The sequence below is a fragment of the Drosophila sechellia genome, chromosome 3R (genome assembly GCF_004382195.2).
Source record: "Drosophila sechellia strain sech25 chromosome 3R, ASM438219v1, whole genome shotgun sequence".
NCBI lineage: Eukaryota > Metazoa > Arthropoda > Insecta > Diptera > Drosophilidae > Drosophila > Drosophila sechellia.
Genome location: NC_045952.1, coordinates 16,280,143 through 16,297,755, shown reverse-complemented (window position 1 = coordinate 16,297,755; position 17,613 = coordinate 16,280,143). Strand labels below are relative to the sequence as shown.

Genomic DNA, 17,613 nt, shown 5'->3' with positions numbered 1-17,613 from the left:
GGGTCCCGTTTATTAAAAACTACTAAGCGATTTTGAAAAATTGTTCTTTTAAATTGCTTTTAATAGAATGTTGGAATTACTAAAATAATTTTAGTAGTTTAAAATTTGTAATTTATAATCGGTTTTTAACAAGTTTTAAAGTTTAATTTTAAAAAAGGTATTATTTACCGAGCTAAACGACGAAGTCCCCACTGCGCCACTGTGCTCGTATATAGTGTTTTAACTATATAGGGCTACCCTACCAAAAACGAAAGTATTTTGTTTTGGCGCTAACTTTGTGAAATTACCAAGTTTCAGGGTTAAAGATCAGTTGAAAGAACAGAAAAGGAAAGCGGTTCAATGGATTTGGATAAAGAAGAATCCACCAAGAACCCTGTTGATTTCCTATACCGGCTGAATACGAAATTAGGCAATGCTAATTTCCGATACACACCCACTTTCGTTGAAAGGTACAAAGGTGCATTTTACCCACATGAAACACAAGTACACATTACAATTTTCTCACCTTCATATTACAAAGTAAGTGTGGACTTTGGGAATTTTCAGGGACACGTGTGAGACAGTTTTTTGAAACATTTAAGCTCATGGATCAAATAGTGTATAAATAACGTATTATTGTTTTTCACAATTTAAACATTTGAACCACCTTTTTTGCTACCGCCATCTATGTCAAGTAAACAGAACTAAACTTTTTACATCAGCAAGGTAGTTTGCAGTCAGTCCGTGTAAAAATCATTGTCGAGCGCTGTAAGTTATTATTTTGATTTGCTCTTATCGTAGTAGACCGGTTAAAAGGCATTTCAAAGCTGATCCATTTCCTAATTATTATATTATTCTCAGCTAAACTGTTCAAAATTATAGAATTTTGCATCATACTTTTGAAAAACAAAGATGAATTACCTGATTCAGCGTGGGAAGATGCGCCAACAGGCGATTAATGTTCCGGAGGGTCTGCCGGAACTTTTATCAGATGTTACACGGGAGGTGCTAAGGTGTCAGCCGAAGAAGGAGTGCCTCTGCCAGTTCATCATCGACTATCTGCATTCGGTGATAGTGACAAGGGAAAAGGCTATGGGTAAGTACTTCTGCAGAATGTAGAAAGTATCAAAGTTTTTATTTTGTATGCCTGTATTTTCTTATAGTGGCCAAGACCATTTTGGACCGCTCTCTACGCCAGGTGGACAGCATAATATCGGACCTTTGTGTCTGCGATCTCTCCAAGGAGAAGTCCGAGTTGATGGGCCAGGTACTAGAGGACTGTTTCCGTAACTTCCTCGAGAAACGACGCTGCGAGATGCGGCGTGGCAAGCAGGCGATTAACTTCGAGGATGTGGACATCCTAGAGGAACTGCTGCAGAAGTGCAAGTTCACCGACGAGGAGCTGGTCATGTCACGGCCGGCCATCGAGAGTGCCTACAAGCGCTTCGTGGATGCCTATATGTCCGCCGAACGTGGAGCAGATGGAACGGAGCTGCTCTACCAGTACTTCCGAGACAGGGAACTGAAGCGCATCAACGAGGCCACGCGAAACCAGGCAGCCATCACGATCCAGGCGGCTTGGCGTGGATACTGGGTTCGCCTCCAGTTCCCGCAAGAAGTTTGCGTATGCGTCTGCGCAGCGGTAAGTGAATCTACCTTTAACAGTCTGCCCCTCAACTTGGTCCTGACTTAACAGGAAAAAGAGGACGACGGGGAGGAACAGCGCAGGCAACATGCTGCGAGCGTTCTTCAGAGGTTCTTCCGCAAGGTTATGTTGGTATGTAACAAGAGTTCGAAAAGAGGGAGTATCAAATCCATTCAAACTATTTGTGTAATTTTTTTTACGCCAAATTCGCAGCGCGTGGCTACCAAGCCAATCGTAGACCCCTGTGCCGAACCAACTGAACCAACTGAAATGGGGGCTAGCTCTTCACCGGATACTGCGAAGGATGGCTATGATGACGTAACTCTCTCGACAGTACCGACAACTGCTGCGATAACTGCCGGACCAACACCAATGCCAACTGCTCCCGGAACTGTGCCGCCATCTGCCCAAGGTACTGCTCCGGCCACGGCCAGAACCTCGGCCACCGCTTTAGCAGAGCCAGAAGCTCATGATGAGGCAGCGGAAGCTCAGCCAGCGGAGGAAGCTCCTGCAGCAGAGGCGCCTGCGGATGAAGCAGCACCTCCTTCGGCTGAGGAGGCTGCACCACCGCCAGCAGAAGAGGCTGCACCGGAAGCCGCCGAAGAGCCGGCACCTGCACCACCACCAGAAGAAGCAGCGGCACCGCCACCGCCCGCTGAGGAGCCCGCTCCGGCAGAGGAGGCTGCTCCTCCCGCAGAAGAAGCCCCCGCAGAGGAAGCTCCCGCAGCTGAGTAGATGATACCATGCTGTGTTTATTAGTTTTCCCTTAGTTGTTAAATTGATGTTATCTGCAAGTGAATAAACTGATCGAAAAGGGCTGGAATCCTCTTTTCCTTCACGATTCCGTTTGATTTCCTATCCAGTCACTGAAGGTAGACACTCTGGTGTAGACATCCGGAGAGATGTATAGACCACATACCACCAAGCCGTAGGATACAATGCCCACTTGCTGTAATCCATTTTTCGATTCCATTACCAAAGGACCGCCAGAGTCTCCCTGGAAACAAGATCATAGATTTTATATTGTGTTGGCTAGTGTATTATCTCCCAACTCACCGAACAGGCTCCTCTAAAAGGACCTCTGGCGCAGATCTCCGTATCCGTAACGCTCTCCATGCCCGCATTCCGGCACTCACTGTTCGAGATGGTGTGGTAACTCATGCGCTGAAGAACATTGGGATAGTTCACGTTGTCCAGGAAGGGAAAGGGCACTGGTAAGCGGAGGCCCCATCCCGTCAGGGTTACTGGAATTCCACCGCCGACGAAGTCTTTTCCCTGCGATCGATACTGAATTGCACTAATAGTGGAGTTATTTAATTTCAGCGGTGGCTTGATGGACAGCACGGCAAGATCGCTGGTAACCAGTTCTTGATACTTGGGATGGATGCTGTAGGATAGCACCTGGGAGCGGGAACCCTTCTCGTTCAGACCTCGAATTCCGGCCACCACAGACATCCGACTGGCATTGAGACCCTGACAACAGTGAGCTGCAGTGAGGATTCGATTGGGGGCAATGATAGACCCACCGCAGAAGTGCATCTGACCACCTCGTGTTCTGTACTGCAGCGAAACCTGGTAGGGCACATGTTCGCCTGGTGGGATGTCAGCGCCTCCAACAATACGATGTGGAGTATACCCACTGGGTTGGCTAGCTTTTACAATATATACGTCTGTTACCAGGGGATTCTGAGTTACTCATTCCAATTCAAACTCACAATTCAGTCTTCCGAAGACTCCACCCACAGCTACAACTCCGATCAGCAGCAGTTCAGTTAGACCCATCGATGTTTGGTTAATGCCACTGGCTTTGCACCTGCCACACTTCTTAAATAAGAGCTTAGCCCACATTGGCGAAAGAATTTGCATATGTATCGCAAAATATCTGGGTCACGTTGGCTACTGGTTATGCCATTATATTTGATCTTGAAATTGAAATTATAATGGGAGCTTCTGCTGGTAACGTAGCCCAGTTACCTGGTATGCAAATATCTAATTGCGAACTTCCAAGACATCTTTACGGACAAAGATAATGCTTCATTTTACTGACTTGGAAAAGTATATAGTTTGGTTAGAGTTTCTCAGAATATATTTGAATAAATCCGAGATTGATATTGCAATATCTGTTTTTACAATTTGTATCTTATATTGATTTAGGCCATTCTTTCCTTAATCCAACCGTCAAACATGGACACTCTGGTATAGACATCAGGATTGTTCGAGGCGCAGAAAGCAGTTCCATAGGAGACGACGCCCACTTGTTTATAGGAGTCACCACTTTTCATCACCAGAGGACCGCCAGAATCGCCCTTAAATAGTATTTCAAAATTAGCTAACATTATTCCGATTTTCACTTGAATATACTACTCACATTACAGGCACCCTTGCCAAACCGCTCCAAGGCACAGATCTCGGTGTCCGTCAGCTGGGTCATCGTCTCCTTGCACTTGGAATTGCTCAGTGTCTTGTAGTCAAGTTTCTGAAGTACAGTGGGATATTTGGCGAAGGGACCTGTACCGAAGTGGAAGACAGAACCCCATCCGGTGAGGAGAACCTCCTGATCGGCACCTACCATGTCCGATCCACTGACGTCAATGGTGGACACACGCTTCTGGTCCAGTTCAAAGGGCGGATCGATCTTGAGGATGGCGATGTCGCTAGTCACAAGCTCCTGGTAGTTCTCGTTCATCTCGTACGACTGCACTTGAGATCGGAAGCCGGAGCTATCGTTGAGATCCCTAATTCCAGCAACTACGCTAATTCTACTGGCATTTTGGCCATTGACGCAGTGGGCAGCGGTAAGGACGCGATTTGGGGCAATCAGGGATCCACCACAGAAGTGTCGCATCTTTCCACTGCGAGTAAGAAACTGCATGGACACTTGGTAGGGAACGTATTCATCCTCTGGCACATCGTAACCGCCAACAACTCGCTCCTGGGAATTAAGGTCTGCCTCCTCGAAATACTTGTCAACTGCAATAGTCGTGGAAAAATGTATACAGTATGTATACAGCACTCTTTGGTTAAGTTATAAACTTCACTTACAATCAATGACATTGCCCATGGGCTTACTTTGAACTCCATCCAGAGCTAACAAAGTGGAGCTAAGAAGTAGCACAAAATAAGTTACTCCGTTCATGGTTAGACTGAGCCTGAAACTAGCAGTGCATCCGAGGTTTATATAGGCATGCCAGAGTCCCAATTAATTGGGGCTTTTCGTTCAGCTCGATTCATTTGAATTTTATCAAGTGCAGCTGTGGGCGGTCGTCCCACCTCATGTAATGGGTTACAAGGTCGCTGGGCAGCGATAGCAATGGTCTAGGCGATAGGAACCGACAGTTGGTAAGGGGAGACAAGTGGGACTGGGTGTGGTGTAAGCCAACTAAGACTTACTTGAACAGGTTATAGATACTTCCTTTGCTTAATCACAGCTTAAGCCACCAACTATTTCTTGAACCCATACATCATCTAAAGATCTGCGGTGATGAGTGAGCTTCCTCGATTCACGAGAATAACACCTACGCAAAGTTGGGACAGAGGCACTGAAAGAATTAACATCAGAATAAGAGGCAGTCTACTAACCAAGACCTCCTCCTTTCAGAGCGATCTGCCTTCGAGTTTTAATCAGCGAATAATTTAAATATTCCGATTAAACAAGCCCCTGAGACGGCAGCGGACATTTCTTTTAATTCATTGTGCGGACAAGGAGACAAGGAGACCTGCCGCTGGCAATCAGCACCTTGGACACCTCGGGCACCTCGGAGGCAGTTGCAGTTTGAGCTTCGCATCCAGACAGGAGCTCCATTCAGGCCATCCACATGTTCGATGCAAATCAGGCTTCATTGCAGCCTCGAGTTTTGCCTCAATTCCAATGCTTCTTTCATGGGCGGGCCATGGAAGCGCTATCTGGTCCACATTCGGAGTCAGATGTGTCAGTTCCGGGCCTGATTGCATCCAGCTAATGAATCATTTCGGGTGTAGCCGGATTGGACGGACCAGCCTCAACTGTGTGTGTGGCGCACAGGCGCGAATTAATTATGCACACCTCTCGGTTTCGTGGCGACTCCTTCGTGCTTCCATCCGGCTGCTCCTCCGTTTGCATCCTGGCTGCTGTTGAGGTCTTGATCTTTGGACTTCTGTGTTAATTGTCCTGGGCTGCGATGCAGCGCCACGAAGCTGAGAGCCAGCGAACCGATTTGAACCCGAAATGGCTTTATTATATCGCCAGAGAGCGAGAGACTCCATACACAGGATGTGTCTGTGGATCTGAGTCCGACTATGGCGCCTGTCGTGTTGCCTCCTGCCTTCAATTGTTAATTGGACCACCCTGTCAAGGCATGACTTATCTGCAGACTTTATGCTGTATTCCCGCCTCTAATTTGCATGTGGGCTTGGTGCGTCTTCAGGAGACTTAAGGTTGACGGGTTAATCCATGTGTTAACTCATTAGGCTTTGTTCTAGCGAGCTAAATTTAATCAAGAAAATGTACACACTAAGAAGTCTGTTATACATTTTGATTTAATCGGGAAAAAACATTAAAAACTTGATGTTAAGGAATGTCAGTTTTAAGGAACATTTATCATTGGTATCATTTCTATTATTAGGTATCATCAGCTAGTAAAAATTGCATATATTGTTCTAAACTTACAACCAATTTGCACTATAAGCTGCTAAACAGATTCGAGTTTGCACAACCAGCAGTCATAAAAACCCGCTTTAATGACGAAGGCAAAAATCGCAGACGATGCTCAAAATTCCCACTAATAAAGTGCACTTTAATCATTTCATCATCAGCGGTGTTCCCGAGACCATATCCTCCTCTTGAAGGGCTGGCTGGTGGATCGGTTCGGTGTTAACAAGATAAGCATTCTGCCCGTCGGCTCCGACGGGACGCCATCATTATTATGACATTTTGTTTGATTACCTGCCCCGCTGGATGGCCCTGCTTCTGGGCCATGTTCACCAGTTGGCCAGTTCGCCAGCCAACTTCTGTAGAATTGTGCGTGTGGCCCAGAAGAACAGGCCACATCCGAAGTGGGCATTCATTGCCGGTGCAATTTTTATGGGCTTTTTGTTTTCGGGACTTGTGTTCTTGTTTGTCTCTTTGCCGCCAACGTCTTCAGCTTGATTTATTGGCCGAGTTCATAAAGCAGAGCCGCTGGTTTTATGATCTGTGCGGAGTGGGAGAAGAAGTGGCATTTTATGTGTGTGCATGTACCAGGCTTAAAATACAGTAGCAGCTGAGGAAGGGTACTACTAGCCATGCTGATTTTGGGGTCAATCAAGAACAGGTTGGAAAAACTTTCCTCTGCATCGACTCGTATGCAAATGATTATGACTGAGCCCCACATAAACAAACGGGATCAGCCTGGTTAGTCGAATGAGTTTTCCACTTCGCAGGCAATTAATTTTCGCACTCGCTTGCAAGTGGAAAATTAATTGCGTGTTTTGCATAATCAGTAAATTGGTCGTTTATTTTAGTACTTAATTTGCCCAGGATCGCACCACAAGGTGCACCTCGTTCTTCCAGCGAATCAGAGGAGTCCCACTCCACTCCTCTCCAACTAGTAATATAAATTATGACTCTGGACACCAACACATGCAGCGATCTGGCGTTGGTTCTGCGCCCGAGCATTGGCAAATTAAACAGATTCTTATTTGCAAATCAGATAAGAGATCATGCCAGGGAACAGCGACTAGATACGAATTCGCAGTCGCCCAGATAAGCAGATACCGATATGGGGATTCGGCTAGACTTGCCTTAATATTTATCGGTCGCGTGAGCGTGTTACCTAATTGATGACAACAGGTAGGCGCTTCTGTCAAGCCCAGTTTTATGATGGCATCGGAGGATCGCATCCCGGCCAGCTTATGATAACCAGGCACGCAAGGCGACAACTGGGCAGCACGGAGCGGAGCAGCAGGAGATCCCAATCGACTACTGTTGAAAATGGTATATATTACTTAGACCTGCCCCATTTTTATCTTTAAATATAAGTATTAAATTAGTAATTAACTAATTAAACAAAAAGTAGAGCATTTTGTTCGGTGTACATGAGCACATATGTGTTATTTGTAGGAGATATTTCGGAAAGGTCACACCGATTCAGCCCACATTACATTTCAAGATCACCGGAATTTAAATGTTTGCATTGCCAAATAAATGATAAGCCTGTTCTGCATGGAGATGTATAAAATGGATGGGTTGCAGTGGAATGCAATTCATTCGCAGTAGTTGAAACGTGATCGTACTTTAAAATGGTGGTACTACAGCTTTTCTGCATCTTGTTGATCCTTCGCCAAGGACTAGCTGACGTGATGACCACGACCACCGAATCATCCACTAGGATTAATGGTGGGCAGCGCGTGAACGAGACGGTGCCCTTCCAGGTGTCCTTGCAATTGCAGCGACGTGGTCGCTGGCAGCACTTCTGTGGAGGATCCATTGTGAGCGGCCAGCACGTCCTTACGGCGGCCCACTGCATGGAGAAGATGAAGGTCGAGGACGTTAGCGTGGTCGTGGGGACGCTCAACTGGAAGGCCGGTGGACTACGTCACCGGGTGGTGACCAAGCACGTCCATCCGCAGTACTCGATGAATCCCCGCATTATCAATGACATCGCCCTGGTCAAGGTTACTCCGCCGTTCCGCCTGGAGCGATCCGATATCAGTACCATTCTTATCGGTGGCTCGGATCGCATTGGCGAAAAGGTTCCGGTACGCCTCACCGGCTGGGGATCCACCACTCCATCCACTTCCTCGGCGAGTCTGCCGGATCAGTTGCAGGCCCTGAACTATCGCACCATTTCGAACGAGGATTGCAACCAGAAGGGATTTCGGGTGACTAGGAACGAGATCTGCGCCCTGGCTGTCCAGGGTCAAGGGGCATGTGTGGTAAGTATCTAAATAGTAATATCATGCTAAGCGGAATCATTCATGTTTTCCCAATTTTAGGGCGACTCTGGTGGACCACTGATTAGGCCCGGTAAGCAGCCGCACCTGGTGGGAATTGTCTCCTACGGATCATCCACCTGTGCCCAGGGCAGACCAGACGTCTACACGCGGGTGTCCAGTTTTCTGCCCTACATCAGCCAGGTGATCAACCAAGACTTGGCCCAATAAATACCGACCCGTAGCGCATAAATAAACCGATTCTCTGCCCGAACTTGACTAAATTCCTCGAAGTCTTGCGTTCTTGGTCACATCCCCCCACTTTCTACGCTTTGGCGACTAATTAAAAATCTTGTTCAATATTCGCCACAGCCAGAGGGAGGGCGGAGGAGTTCGGCAGTCAGGGTGTCTGGGTGCCTGGGTGGAGTCCACAGAGTCGCCTCGCCATCTTCGTGGTCTAGGCTTGGCCCGACTCCAGCGAAAACTTGGGCTGCCGCCTGCCAGGGCGACCATGATAAATGCAAAAAGCAATTTATCGCGCATTTAACTCAATTCAGTTTCTTTATGGCAGCGGGATGTGGATGCGAGCATGAGGATGTGGAGACGTGGGGATGTGGTGATGTGGAGCCGGAGCGCTTGGTCGATGGAGCTTGCCACAAAGTTTCGCTGACACGCACACTGTTTTGCGAACTCTGGACTCCTCTCCAAAGACCGGGCCTTGTAATTCGATATTAGATTTTATGCGCGACAAATACGAAGTGCAAACATTTTTATGTTCCCGCCGTTTCTATGCTGCAATTGGTATACCAATTTGACGGGGCGCCGACTTTGACTTTAGCTTTAACTTCGGTCTGGGCTCCACTGCGTCTGTGTAATTAGGTTCAAATAATGTGGAGCTCAGGCCCATGCGCGCCACACTAGTCAGCAAGATATTGTAGTTCACACAGCCCCCATAGAAGGATGATCCTGCCGAGGACCCAAGTTTGCCAGCAGAGTGCCCGTCTACTAGCTCGTTTCACGCTCTCAATTTACTGGATCAAAGCTCGCCACGCTCTGCGAGCCTAACATGGAAAATCTGGCCCCAAATGAACTTCCATATGCTAGACGACTGGCAGCGGGTTAAATGCTCAGAAGACTAAACTAAACCAAAAATCCAACCACCTATCCATCTCAACGCATCTCATTCGGAGGGAATCTGAATCTCGCCGGCCACCGCGCTCTGCATATAAATTCATTTAGATCAATCAATTCAATTTGTTTGTCAATAAGCCCTAAATGAGTATTTCATTTAAACAAATTAAAATTCGACCCGTTCGGAATGCCAGAGGCTGCTCGGACTCATCCCGCAGCAATTAAAATTGACGCGACACACTCGATTCCCTGATTTCTTAAACGAGCGCAATGGAAACACATATAAATACGGCTGGACTTTGGCTCAGACCCAGACCCAGACCCACATCCATACCCAGACCCTGGGACCCAGAACCGTCGCCAGAGTTCCAGAGACCAAGAGACCAACGGCCAGCCAGCCAGCCCATCGTTGTTGACTCTTCATTGTCAATTAAAATCAAATAAATTTATTTGCTGCTTGACATTCGCCTGGCCACAGTGAGCACCACTTTCGATTCGCCGCTTTTGTTTGGCATACAAGTGCATTGAGCTGATTGCTCTGACCTTCTTCGGAGGCTGCTGGACATACCCGAAATCACGGATCACTTGGCTTTGCCCTGGTTGGCCACCGACTCCATTGCCTTCTTTACCGTTTCCGGATCGCCGAGGAACTTCAACGTGGCCAAGGGCTTGAGGTTCTCGTCCAGTTCGTAGACGAAGGGAATGCCCGTGGGCAGGTTGAGGCTCATTATGTCCTTGTCAGAGATGCATTCCAAGTGCTTGACCACGCCCCGCAGGCTGTTGCCGTGGGCGGCGATCAGGACACGCATTCCATCCTTGATCTGTGGCACTATGACCTCGTTCCAATAGGGCAATGTGCGCTCGATGGTGAGCTTGAGTGACTCGGATTTGGGGAACTCCTCCGGCTTCAGTTGGTCCTTGTAGCGCGGATCCTCAACAATGCAGGCGTAGTACTCGTGATCCTTCTCCATTGGCGGCGGTGGGGTGTCAAAGCTGCGGCGCCAGATCTTAACCTTCTCCTCGCCGAACTTCTTGGCGGTCTCGGCCTTATTCAGACCCGTCAGTCCGCCGTAGTGGCGCTCGTTGAGGCGCCACGTGGTGCACACCGGGATCTTCTTGTGCTCGCTGGACTTCAGGGCGGCCCTGAGTGTCTCCTGGGCTCTGGTCAGAACCGAGGTGTGGGCCACATCGAACTCAATTTTGGCATCTTTGAGCGCTTTGCCAGCGGCACAGGCCTCCTGCTGTCCCTTCTCCGATAGCTTGGCATCAAACCATCCGCAGAATAGGTTCTTCTGATTCCACTCGGACTCCCCATGCCGGACCATCACGATCCTGTACTTGCCCTTCTTCTCGGCCTGCTTTCCGCCGGTTGATGACTTCGAGAACGGGCAGCGGGCTTCGATGTTCGCCACGCGACACAGCAATTGGCCACACCACGAATTCCTGGCCAGAGCCAACATTTTAGGACACTTTGAATTTGGAAAGTTTTTGCAGTCTATATTGTGTTCATTTCGAATGGGTTTTCTATTAAAACTGTCGGGTTGAATCTATGACAGTAAGAAAAGTTCGTTGAAATAAGGTTACTTTGAGGTTTTTTATTTTATTCATTCTAACAATATGAAATATTCTTTAATGATTGGTTAAATTCTACGTTTCAGTGCTAGTAATGGTTGCTCAGCCAGCTTCATAGTGGCATTGTCTATAAACCTAAGGTCCTTGTACAAAAAGGTGGTACTCAGCATATAATTTCTTAAAATTTTAGCTAGTGCTGGCAGGCAGGAAGTTGTCGGGATTATCTTATAAATCTATACTTACAAGTTTTAAAAACATAGAAAAAAAGTCGAGATTCACTAATTTATTAGAATATTCAAAACAGCCAAACCGATTTATTTGTAATAGATGTATAAAAAGAGTTCTTATAACCAGTATAATAGAATTTTAAAAATACGAAAGTTATGTTATGAAGTACGTCGTTCAAATGCCAGTTGTGGTGACTGTGCAAGCTTTATTACCAAGTGGTCAACAAATTCCAGATTTTCGTAGGGAAAGCTGGTTTTTAGCTGATAGTTTCTTAGTATCTTGACTAAAGCTAGCTTCGATGACATCAGTCCATATCGCCAGCCTGATACAAATAAAAAATATTGTGTTAAAATATTACTTATACAAATATTTTCCAAGGCTAACCGACCTATGCAATTTCTCCTTCCCTTTGAAAATGGAATGAAGGCGTATGGATGTATGTCCTGGATTTTTTCCGGCAGAAAGTTTTCGGGATTGAACTTCGCTGCTTCTGGGCCCCAATAATCGCTGTTACGTTGAGTGTTAAATATGTCTATGCTGATAGTCACTCCCTTGGGGATGACAACTCCATTTGATAGCCGCAAGTCCTCCAGTGTTTCCCTCGTGCTGAACGGAACGGATGGCATCAAACGCAGGGTTTCATTCAAAACGCGATCTAAATAAACCAATTTGTGAAGATCGGTGTGGGTAACCTCGAAGTCTTTGGCCAAAGGGAAGTGCTCCTTAATCTCATTGAAGACCATTTCCTGATGCTCGGGAAACATGGCCAGCAAAACGAGGGCATAATAAACCGTGTGGCCGCTTGTCTCGAATGCAGCGAGAACCATACTGCTGCATTCGGCACGTAACTCCTTTAAGGACATTTCGTCATTACGAAAAAGTTCTATCGCCCTGTGTATAACAGTCTTTGGTTCTGACTCGGAATAATTTTCTGGGTTTGAATTTAGCTTTTTGTCCATAATCTGAATAGGAAAGTTCTAAATATGTTAATCTTCAATTTGCAATCTCAACTCACGTTGCTTATCATTTTATTAATCGTAGAAGTGTCTCTTCTTCGCAGCCATTCAAGTCCGAAGAGTGTGGACACAATTTTATTTTGCACAAAGGGCACGAAAATATTTATGATGGTCAGTCGCAAAATCCTAAGAGATATGGGTATCAATATATGTTGGAAGAACAAATTATATGGGACTCGCTTACGACTGATAGGATTTTAATATGGCATCGTTTTCGAAACTATCATCTTTCGTAACATCGGTTCCCAATGTGGTTTCTGTGGACAGGAAAAATTTAGTTCACCCCAAAATTAAAATGATTTGTATACTTACGAGTAGCTATTGTATATGACCATCTTATAAAATCTGCAAGGACATCTTTTTCACCTTGACCAACAAAGGAGTCAAAAACGCTAACCAGTAAATCCGTTTCAGCATTGAAAATGGGAAGAAAGCTGAGCAAAACACTTTGTTTAAATGCGGGATTCATATGCTTGCGACGGGCCATCCACTTGGATCCTGCATGGGATGAGATTAGTGAAATTTTAGAAGAAGGTGGCGTATAGACTACAGTACAGTACCCTGTAATGTCAGCAGTCCGTAGTATCCCATAGAAAGTGCGAGCGCATTAGTTATCCGAGAGCTTCTGTTAATGCAGAAGGGTGACGTGAGGACTTTCTCGGCAATCTCGGGATCTCTTGTTAACACAATTGGAGTTGTGCCTATCCAGGCCATACATGTGGAGCCGTGCCTATCCATGTACATGGTTCTTGAACTCATTCTGCCTGAAGATACGGATATTTACCTTGGCTAATTCGTGATTTTAAGTCGCACTTACCCCTGCTAATGATAAGATATCCTAGGGAATTTCCAAGTAAAGGGAGTCCCATTCTTCCCGGCAACTGCATCATCAGCATGTACAATTTGCGTCGACTCCATAGAAAACGGATCCAAAGAATTATACTCGCAGCGATCAACAATTGTATGACTATCATTTTAGCCAAGTATTTCTCATCTGAGCTGCGATGGATAAATATATATTTTAAGAGGCTACATTAATTTGACGAGTTCGGGTTAAGATCTTTTCTAATAGCGTTACCCTGATGTCAACATATTTATGGCTTTGAACTCTACTGCTTAATTACTTTGTATTTTGGTGCACTTCCATTTCAGCTATCATTTATTAGGAAGGTCCGCACATAAATAAGGAATACATTTTAAAAATTTGGGATTTACATTTTATTTTTATAAATAATTAAGTCACAACGTATTTGTTTAAGATAAATCTTAGTAACAGCAAAATAGTCCCATCAAGAAAGTTCCTAAAATGAATATCTAGGAAATTCTGATAAAAAAAACCATAAGTGTAAAGAGTTTCTAAGGGTTTCTAAGTTCGCCTATGAAATTCTAGTCCAGGTGACTGAGCCAGTTCCATACCAATGTTGTCAACGAACTCGAGATCTTCGTATCGAAAAGATGTGCTTACTTTGCAGTTTCTAAGTATCTTAGACAAAGCTAGCTTGGACGACATCAACCCATATTTCCAGCCTTAAAATAAAATAATTAAAAAAAGTGCATTTTATGATGGCAATCAAACCCACCTATACAATTCCGCCTTCCCTTCGAAAATGGAATGTAAGCGTAAGGATGTCTATCGCGCACATTGTCGGGTAGAAAGTGATCTGGGTTGAACGACGATGGATCGGTACCCCAGTAATCCCGGTTGCGATGGGTAGCAAATATATCGACACCAACTCCAACACCTTTTGGAATGACCACGCCAGAGGATAGACGGAAATCCCGGATAGTTTCCCTCGGTGTAAATGGAATAGATGGTATCAATCGCAGTGTTTCGTTTACCACGCGCTCCAGAAAAACCATCCTTTGCAAATCGTCGTAGGTCACCTCAAAGTCACCGGCCACGGGAAACAGCTCCTTGAGCTCCTGATAGACCGTGTCCTGGTGCTCCGGGAACATGGCCAGCAGGATGAGGGCGTGATACACCGTGTCACCGGTTGTCTCAAAGGCAGCGGCAACCAAGGAACAGCACTCCGATTGCACCTCATCCCGGGACATTTCTCCATTCCGATGGAGTTCGATGGCCTTATTAATCACAGTGGTAATTTCAGGCTGTGAGCCACTTTCTGGCTTTGACATTAACTTTTTGTCAACAATCTAAAGGGCGAAAGGTCTTAGGCAAGTGATGCAATTAGGGCAGGCAAAACTCACCGTGCCTATCATTTTGTAAACATTGGATTTGGCCGAAGCTTTCTGCATTTCAAATCCGCCCAGTGTTGAAAATACCTTGTTGTGAGTGAATGGCAATAAAACATTCATGACAATTATTTTCATAAGCCTAAAAAGTATAAATAGCTTTGGATATTAATGCTAGTCTTTTTCGGATTTGGTTTCACTTACGTCTCGTAACTTTTCAAAACTGAATCGTTCTTGAAGGCCGTTTCCTTCTTCACATCAGTTCCCACTGTGGTTTCTGTGGAAAAATTACACAATATTGCTGTAGACATCTCAACACATTTTAACGAACATTTCACTTACGAGTGGCTATTCTAAAAGACCAGCTCACTATATCGTCGCGGACCTTCTTTTCACCCTGACCGACAAGTGAGTCCAGGAAGGCCACCAAAGTTTTCGACTCAGCATTGAAAATGGGAAGAAAACTGAGCAAAACATTTTGCCTGAATGCGGGATTCAAGTTCTTGCGACGTTCAACCCACTTAGATGCTAAAATAAATAAAATGTTTTATCAATGTGTAAGTTAACGCCTTGTTTTCATTACCCTCAAATGATAATAATCCATCTCCTGCACAGCTATTAAGCGGCTTGGAAACTATCGAGCTCCTATTTAGACACTCTGGAGACATGAAGATTTCCTCGGCAACCTTTGGATCCCGAGTTATTACAAATGGCGTGGGTCCCAACCACACCATACATGTGGAGCCGTAAATATCCATATACTTGCTTCGTATGCTCATTTTACCTATGGTCACAAAGATTTCAATTAATCCATCGCCTTTTTATCCAATGTATTCAAAAATCACGTTTATAGGTTATCAGATACTCAAAGGCAATGCCCAGAATGGGGAATCCCATGGGTCCTGGTATCTTAAATTGCATCATATAGAGTCGGCGACGACTCCATAGAAAGTATATCCAGAAAAGCAATCCCACGGCTAAGAGCAGTTGAAACGTATCCATGGTAAGGACTCTAATCCGAACGCGAAGTAAACAAACACCTTGAAGGGATTCTAATCACTGTTTTGCCTCAGCGAATTCGGCAAAGGTTTTATACGAAAGTGGAAGTGCTTCTGTGGTTAAATTAATAATAATAGGTATGATGGTGTGCTTTATTACTAAGGTGTAAGCTGACCTTGAACTAACCAAAACAACGTTCGACTTTGTCCTCTTTTTAGGCGTTTAAAAAAAAAGTTTCTGATTAGGTCTGAAACCGGGCGTCTAAAGGCAACTCAAACATTTTGCGGTCGGCGTACTTCCGTACTTTAAGAGGCCCAATGATCTCCTCAATCGCCCTACGATCCATCATCCCCACTGGGTGTAAAAGCAATTAAGCCCGAATCGCGTCAACCGCTTACGAGTCTAAGGCGAAGCTTACCTGGCTATATAACTAATCTGTAGACAAAGCGAAATAAAAAAACAAAAACCTATAGACAAGAAGCTGCTGGGCCACAACAGGTAAATCACTATCGAAGTGTGCGCGGGGCAATTAAAGTCACGAAAAATGTCAGCGGCGATAAATTATTTTTTAAGTGCGTTCCCCCAAAAAGTTGTCAAAAAGTGTTAGAAATTTTCACTGCAAGCTGGGAGGCAATGTCGATGCGTGGTGCCTCGGTGTCCCAAGGTGCCGGTGCCACAAGGTGTGGCATGCTGCCCACGAACATGGACACGGCACACGCAAGCTCCACAGATATTTGGGTGACTTGTGGTTACCCAGACGCTTTGGGTCTTTGGAAAGACGTCTGATAGCCGCGCGATAAGCAACATTACCGTACAATTTTCAATTAACACGCAGGGGAAAATTCGAGGGGGAGGTGCGGTGATAAATTCCACAGAGCCACGACCCTGGCGCTTGCAGGCACAAACTGTTCGCCGGAGCACCAACAAATTGTCTAATCTAATGCCCAGCCTGGAGCACAGGGGAGCTGAACATGGAGCTGCAGCCCGGAGGAGGACGACATCGTCGTTGTGCTCCAGCCAGGTCGGAACTGATCTATGGTAGCCGTTAGTGTCGTCGGCAGTGAAAAGTTGTCGACCTGCACTGGCAGGTATAGTAAATAGCGAATGCAAAAAATAAAAGGCAGGCAAATATCCCGGCAAATAATCGACAAACGTCCAACCAGCCAACTGAGCGTGGTAGACGATTTATCATCTCGACTTGGGCTTCAGTTTCGCCTCCAGTCCGGTGGCCGTAAAAGCTTCTTTATGGCTGCTTCTGTGCTCTGGACCCTGGACACTGGTTCTACCTATTGGACGGGATGGAAATCCCGCCAGGCACAAATCTTAGATTTTATGTTTAGCTTCACTATGAACGCTCGCAGTGACATTTTCGCTTGGTTTTTTGCTGCTGTTTTATGTATTTTAAATGATTTATATGCATGCGTTTGGAGACATTTCATAATATATTTAATTTTTGGAAAATAATTCTATTATTAAACATAAAATTAAATGAGCCTTAGTCGTAATATGGGCTTTATATAATATTTGTATATATTATATATACCGCTTTTCATGGGGAGTACAATTGTATATGTACGCTCACAGTGGTTATTACTACCATTTTCTTTTTATTTTTCTCGGGTCAAAGCTCACGGATTAAAGAGTATAAGATTACTTTCAATGCACTTTCGACTCGCATCCTCGAACTTAATCAACTTTTCAATTTTGCTTGAGCAAACAAACGAAACGCAAAAAGTGTCTTACCATTTTTCCTATTAGATGCGGCGCTTTCATCATTTTCAGGAGGCGCGTGAGGAGTTCAAAGGCTGCCCAAATGACATCCGTATGTGGCCAGTGGCTGGCCAAAATAATGCCCCTTCTCCATTGGCGCATATCTACTGGCACAGTGGCTACTGCCCAGCTGCAACTGCAACTGCAGCCCCAAGATCGAGATGAAGAGATGCATCTGGTGAGGAGCACACA

At 45.5% G+C, this 17,613-nt stretch overlaps 7 protein-coding genes across 7 annotated transcripts; 2 read left to right on the top strand and 5 right to left on the bottom strand.

Annotated features, from left to right (window-relative positions):
* Nucleotides 1–204: 204 nt before the first annotated feature.
* Nucleotides 205–2,438, top strand: LOC6606715 (fibrous sheath CABYR-binding protein). Its single transcript, XM_002031478.2, has 4 exons — nucleotides 205–1,075; nucleotides 1,143–1,621; nucleotides 1,676–1,756; nucleotides 1,838–2,438. Exons 1-4 carry the CDS (start codon nucleotides 892–894, stop codon nucleotides 2,357–2,359), a joined length of 1,266 nt encoding a protein of 421 aa, XP_002031514.1. The 5' UTR covers nucleotides 205–891; the 3' UTR covers nucleotides 2,360–2,438.
* A 7-nt stretch (nucleotides 2,439–2,445) lies between these two features.
* On the bottom strand, nucleotides 2,446–3,412 carry LOC6606714 (chymotrypsin-1). The gene is made up of 3 exons (XM_002031477.2): nucleotides 3,340–3,412; nucleotides 2,681–3,276; nucleotides 2,446–2,621 (listed from the first exon to the last, which is right to left on the bottom strand). Exons 1-3 carry the CDS (start codon nucleotides 3,404–3,406, stop codon nucleotides 2,460–2,462), a joined length of 825 nt encoding a protein of 274 aa, XP_002031513.1. The 5' UTR covers nucleotides 3,407–3,412; the 3' UTR covers nucleotides 2,446–2,459.
* Nucleotides 3,413–3,687: 275 nt separating this feature from the next.
* Nucleotides 3,688–4,760, bottom strand: LOC6606713 (chymotrypsin-1). Its single transcript, XM_002031476.2, has 3 exons — nucleotides 4,667–4,760; nucleotides 3,993–4,594; nucleotides 3,688–3,930 (listed from the first exon to the last, which is right to left on the bottom strand). Exons 1-3 carry the CDS (start codon nucleotides 4,758–4,760, stop codon nucleotides 3,775–3,777), a joined length of 852 nt encoding a protein of 283 aa, XP_002031512.1. The 3' UTR covers nucleotides 3,688–3,774.
* Nucleotides 4,761–7,861: 3,101 nt separating this feature from the next.
* On the top strand, nucleotides 7,862–8,773 carry LOC6606712 (chymotrypsin-1). Its single transcript, XM_002031475.2, has 2 exons — nucleotides 7,862–8,515; nucleotides 8,576–8,773. Exons 1-2 carry the CDS (start codon nucleotides 7,880–7,882, stop codon nucleotides 8,741–8,743), a joined length of 804 nt encoding a protein of 267 aa, XP_002031511.1. The 5' UTR covers nucleotides 7,862–7,879; the 3' UTR covers nucleotides 8,744–8,773.
* Nucleotides 8,774–10,069: 1,296 nt separating this feature from the next.
* On the bottom strand, nucleotides 10,070–11,202 carry LOC6606711 (phosphoglycerate mutase 2). Its single transcript, XM_002031474.2, has one exon. It carries the CDS (start codon nucleotides 11,101–11,103, stop codon nucleotides 10,225–10,227), a length of 879 nt encoding a protein of 292 aa, XP_002031510.1. The 5' UTR covers nucleotides 11,104–11,202; the 3' UTR covers nucleotides 10,070–10,224.
* A 319-nt stretch (nucleotides 11,203–11,521) lies between these two features.
* Nucleotides 11,522–13,452, bottom strand: LOC6606710 (probable cytochrome P450 313a2). Its single transcript, XM_002031473.2, has 7 exons — nucleotides 13,277–13,452; nucleotides 13,020–13,223; nucleotides 12,772–12,957; nucleotides 12,644–12,716; nucleotides 12,459–12,585; nucleotides 11,832–12,405; nucleotides 11,522–11,765 (listed from the first exon to the last, which is right to left on the bottom strand). The coding sequence occupies exons 1-7, from the start codon at nucleotides 13,431–13,433 to the stop codon at nucleotides 11,602–11,604; spliced, it is 1,485 nt and encodes a 494-aa protein (XP_002031509.1). The 5' UTR covers nucleotides 13,434–13,452; the 3' UTR covers nucleotides 11,522–11,601.
* A 216-nt stretch (nucleotides 13,453–13,668) lies between these two features.
* On the bottom strand, nucleotides 13,669–15,701 carry LOC6606709 (probable cytochrome P450 313a3). Its single transcript, XM_002031472.2, has 7 exons — nucleotides 15,498–15,701; nucleotides 15,236–15,436; nucleotides 14,995–15,180; nucleotides 14,857–14,929; nucleotides 14,668–14,794; nucleotides 14,040–14,613; nucleotides 13,669–13,986 (listed from the first exon to the last, which is right to left on the bottom strand). The coding sequence occupies exons 1-7, from the start codon at nucleotides 15,652–15,654 to the stop codon at nucleotides 13,826–13,828; spliced, it is 1,479 nt and encodes a 492-aa protein (XP_002031508.1). The 5' UTR covers nucleotides 15,655–15,701; the 3' UTR covers nucleotides 13,669–13,825.
* Between the last annotated feature and the right edge of the window lie 1,912 nt (nucleotides 15,702–17,613).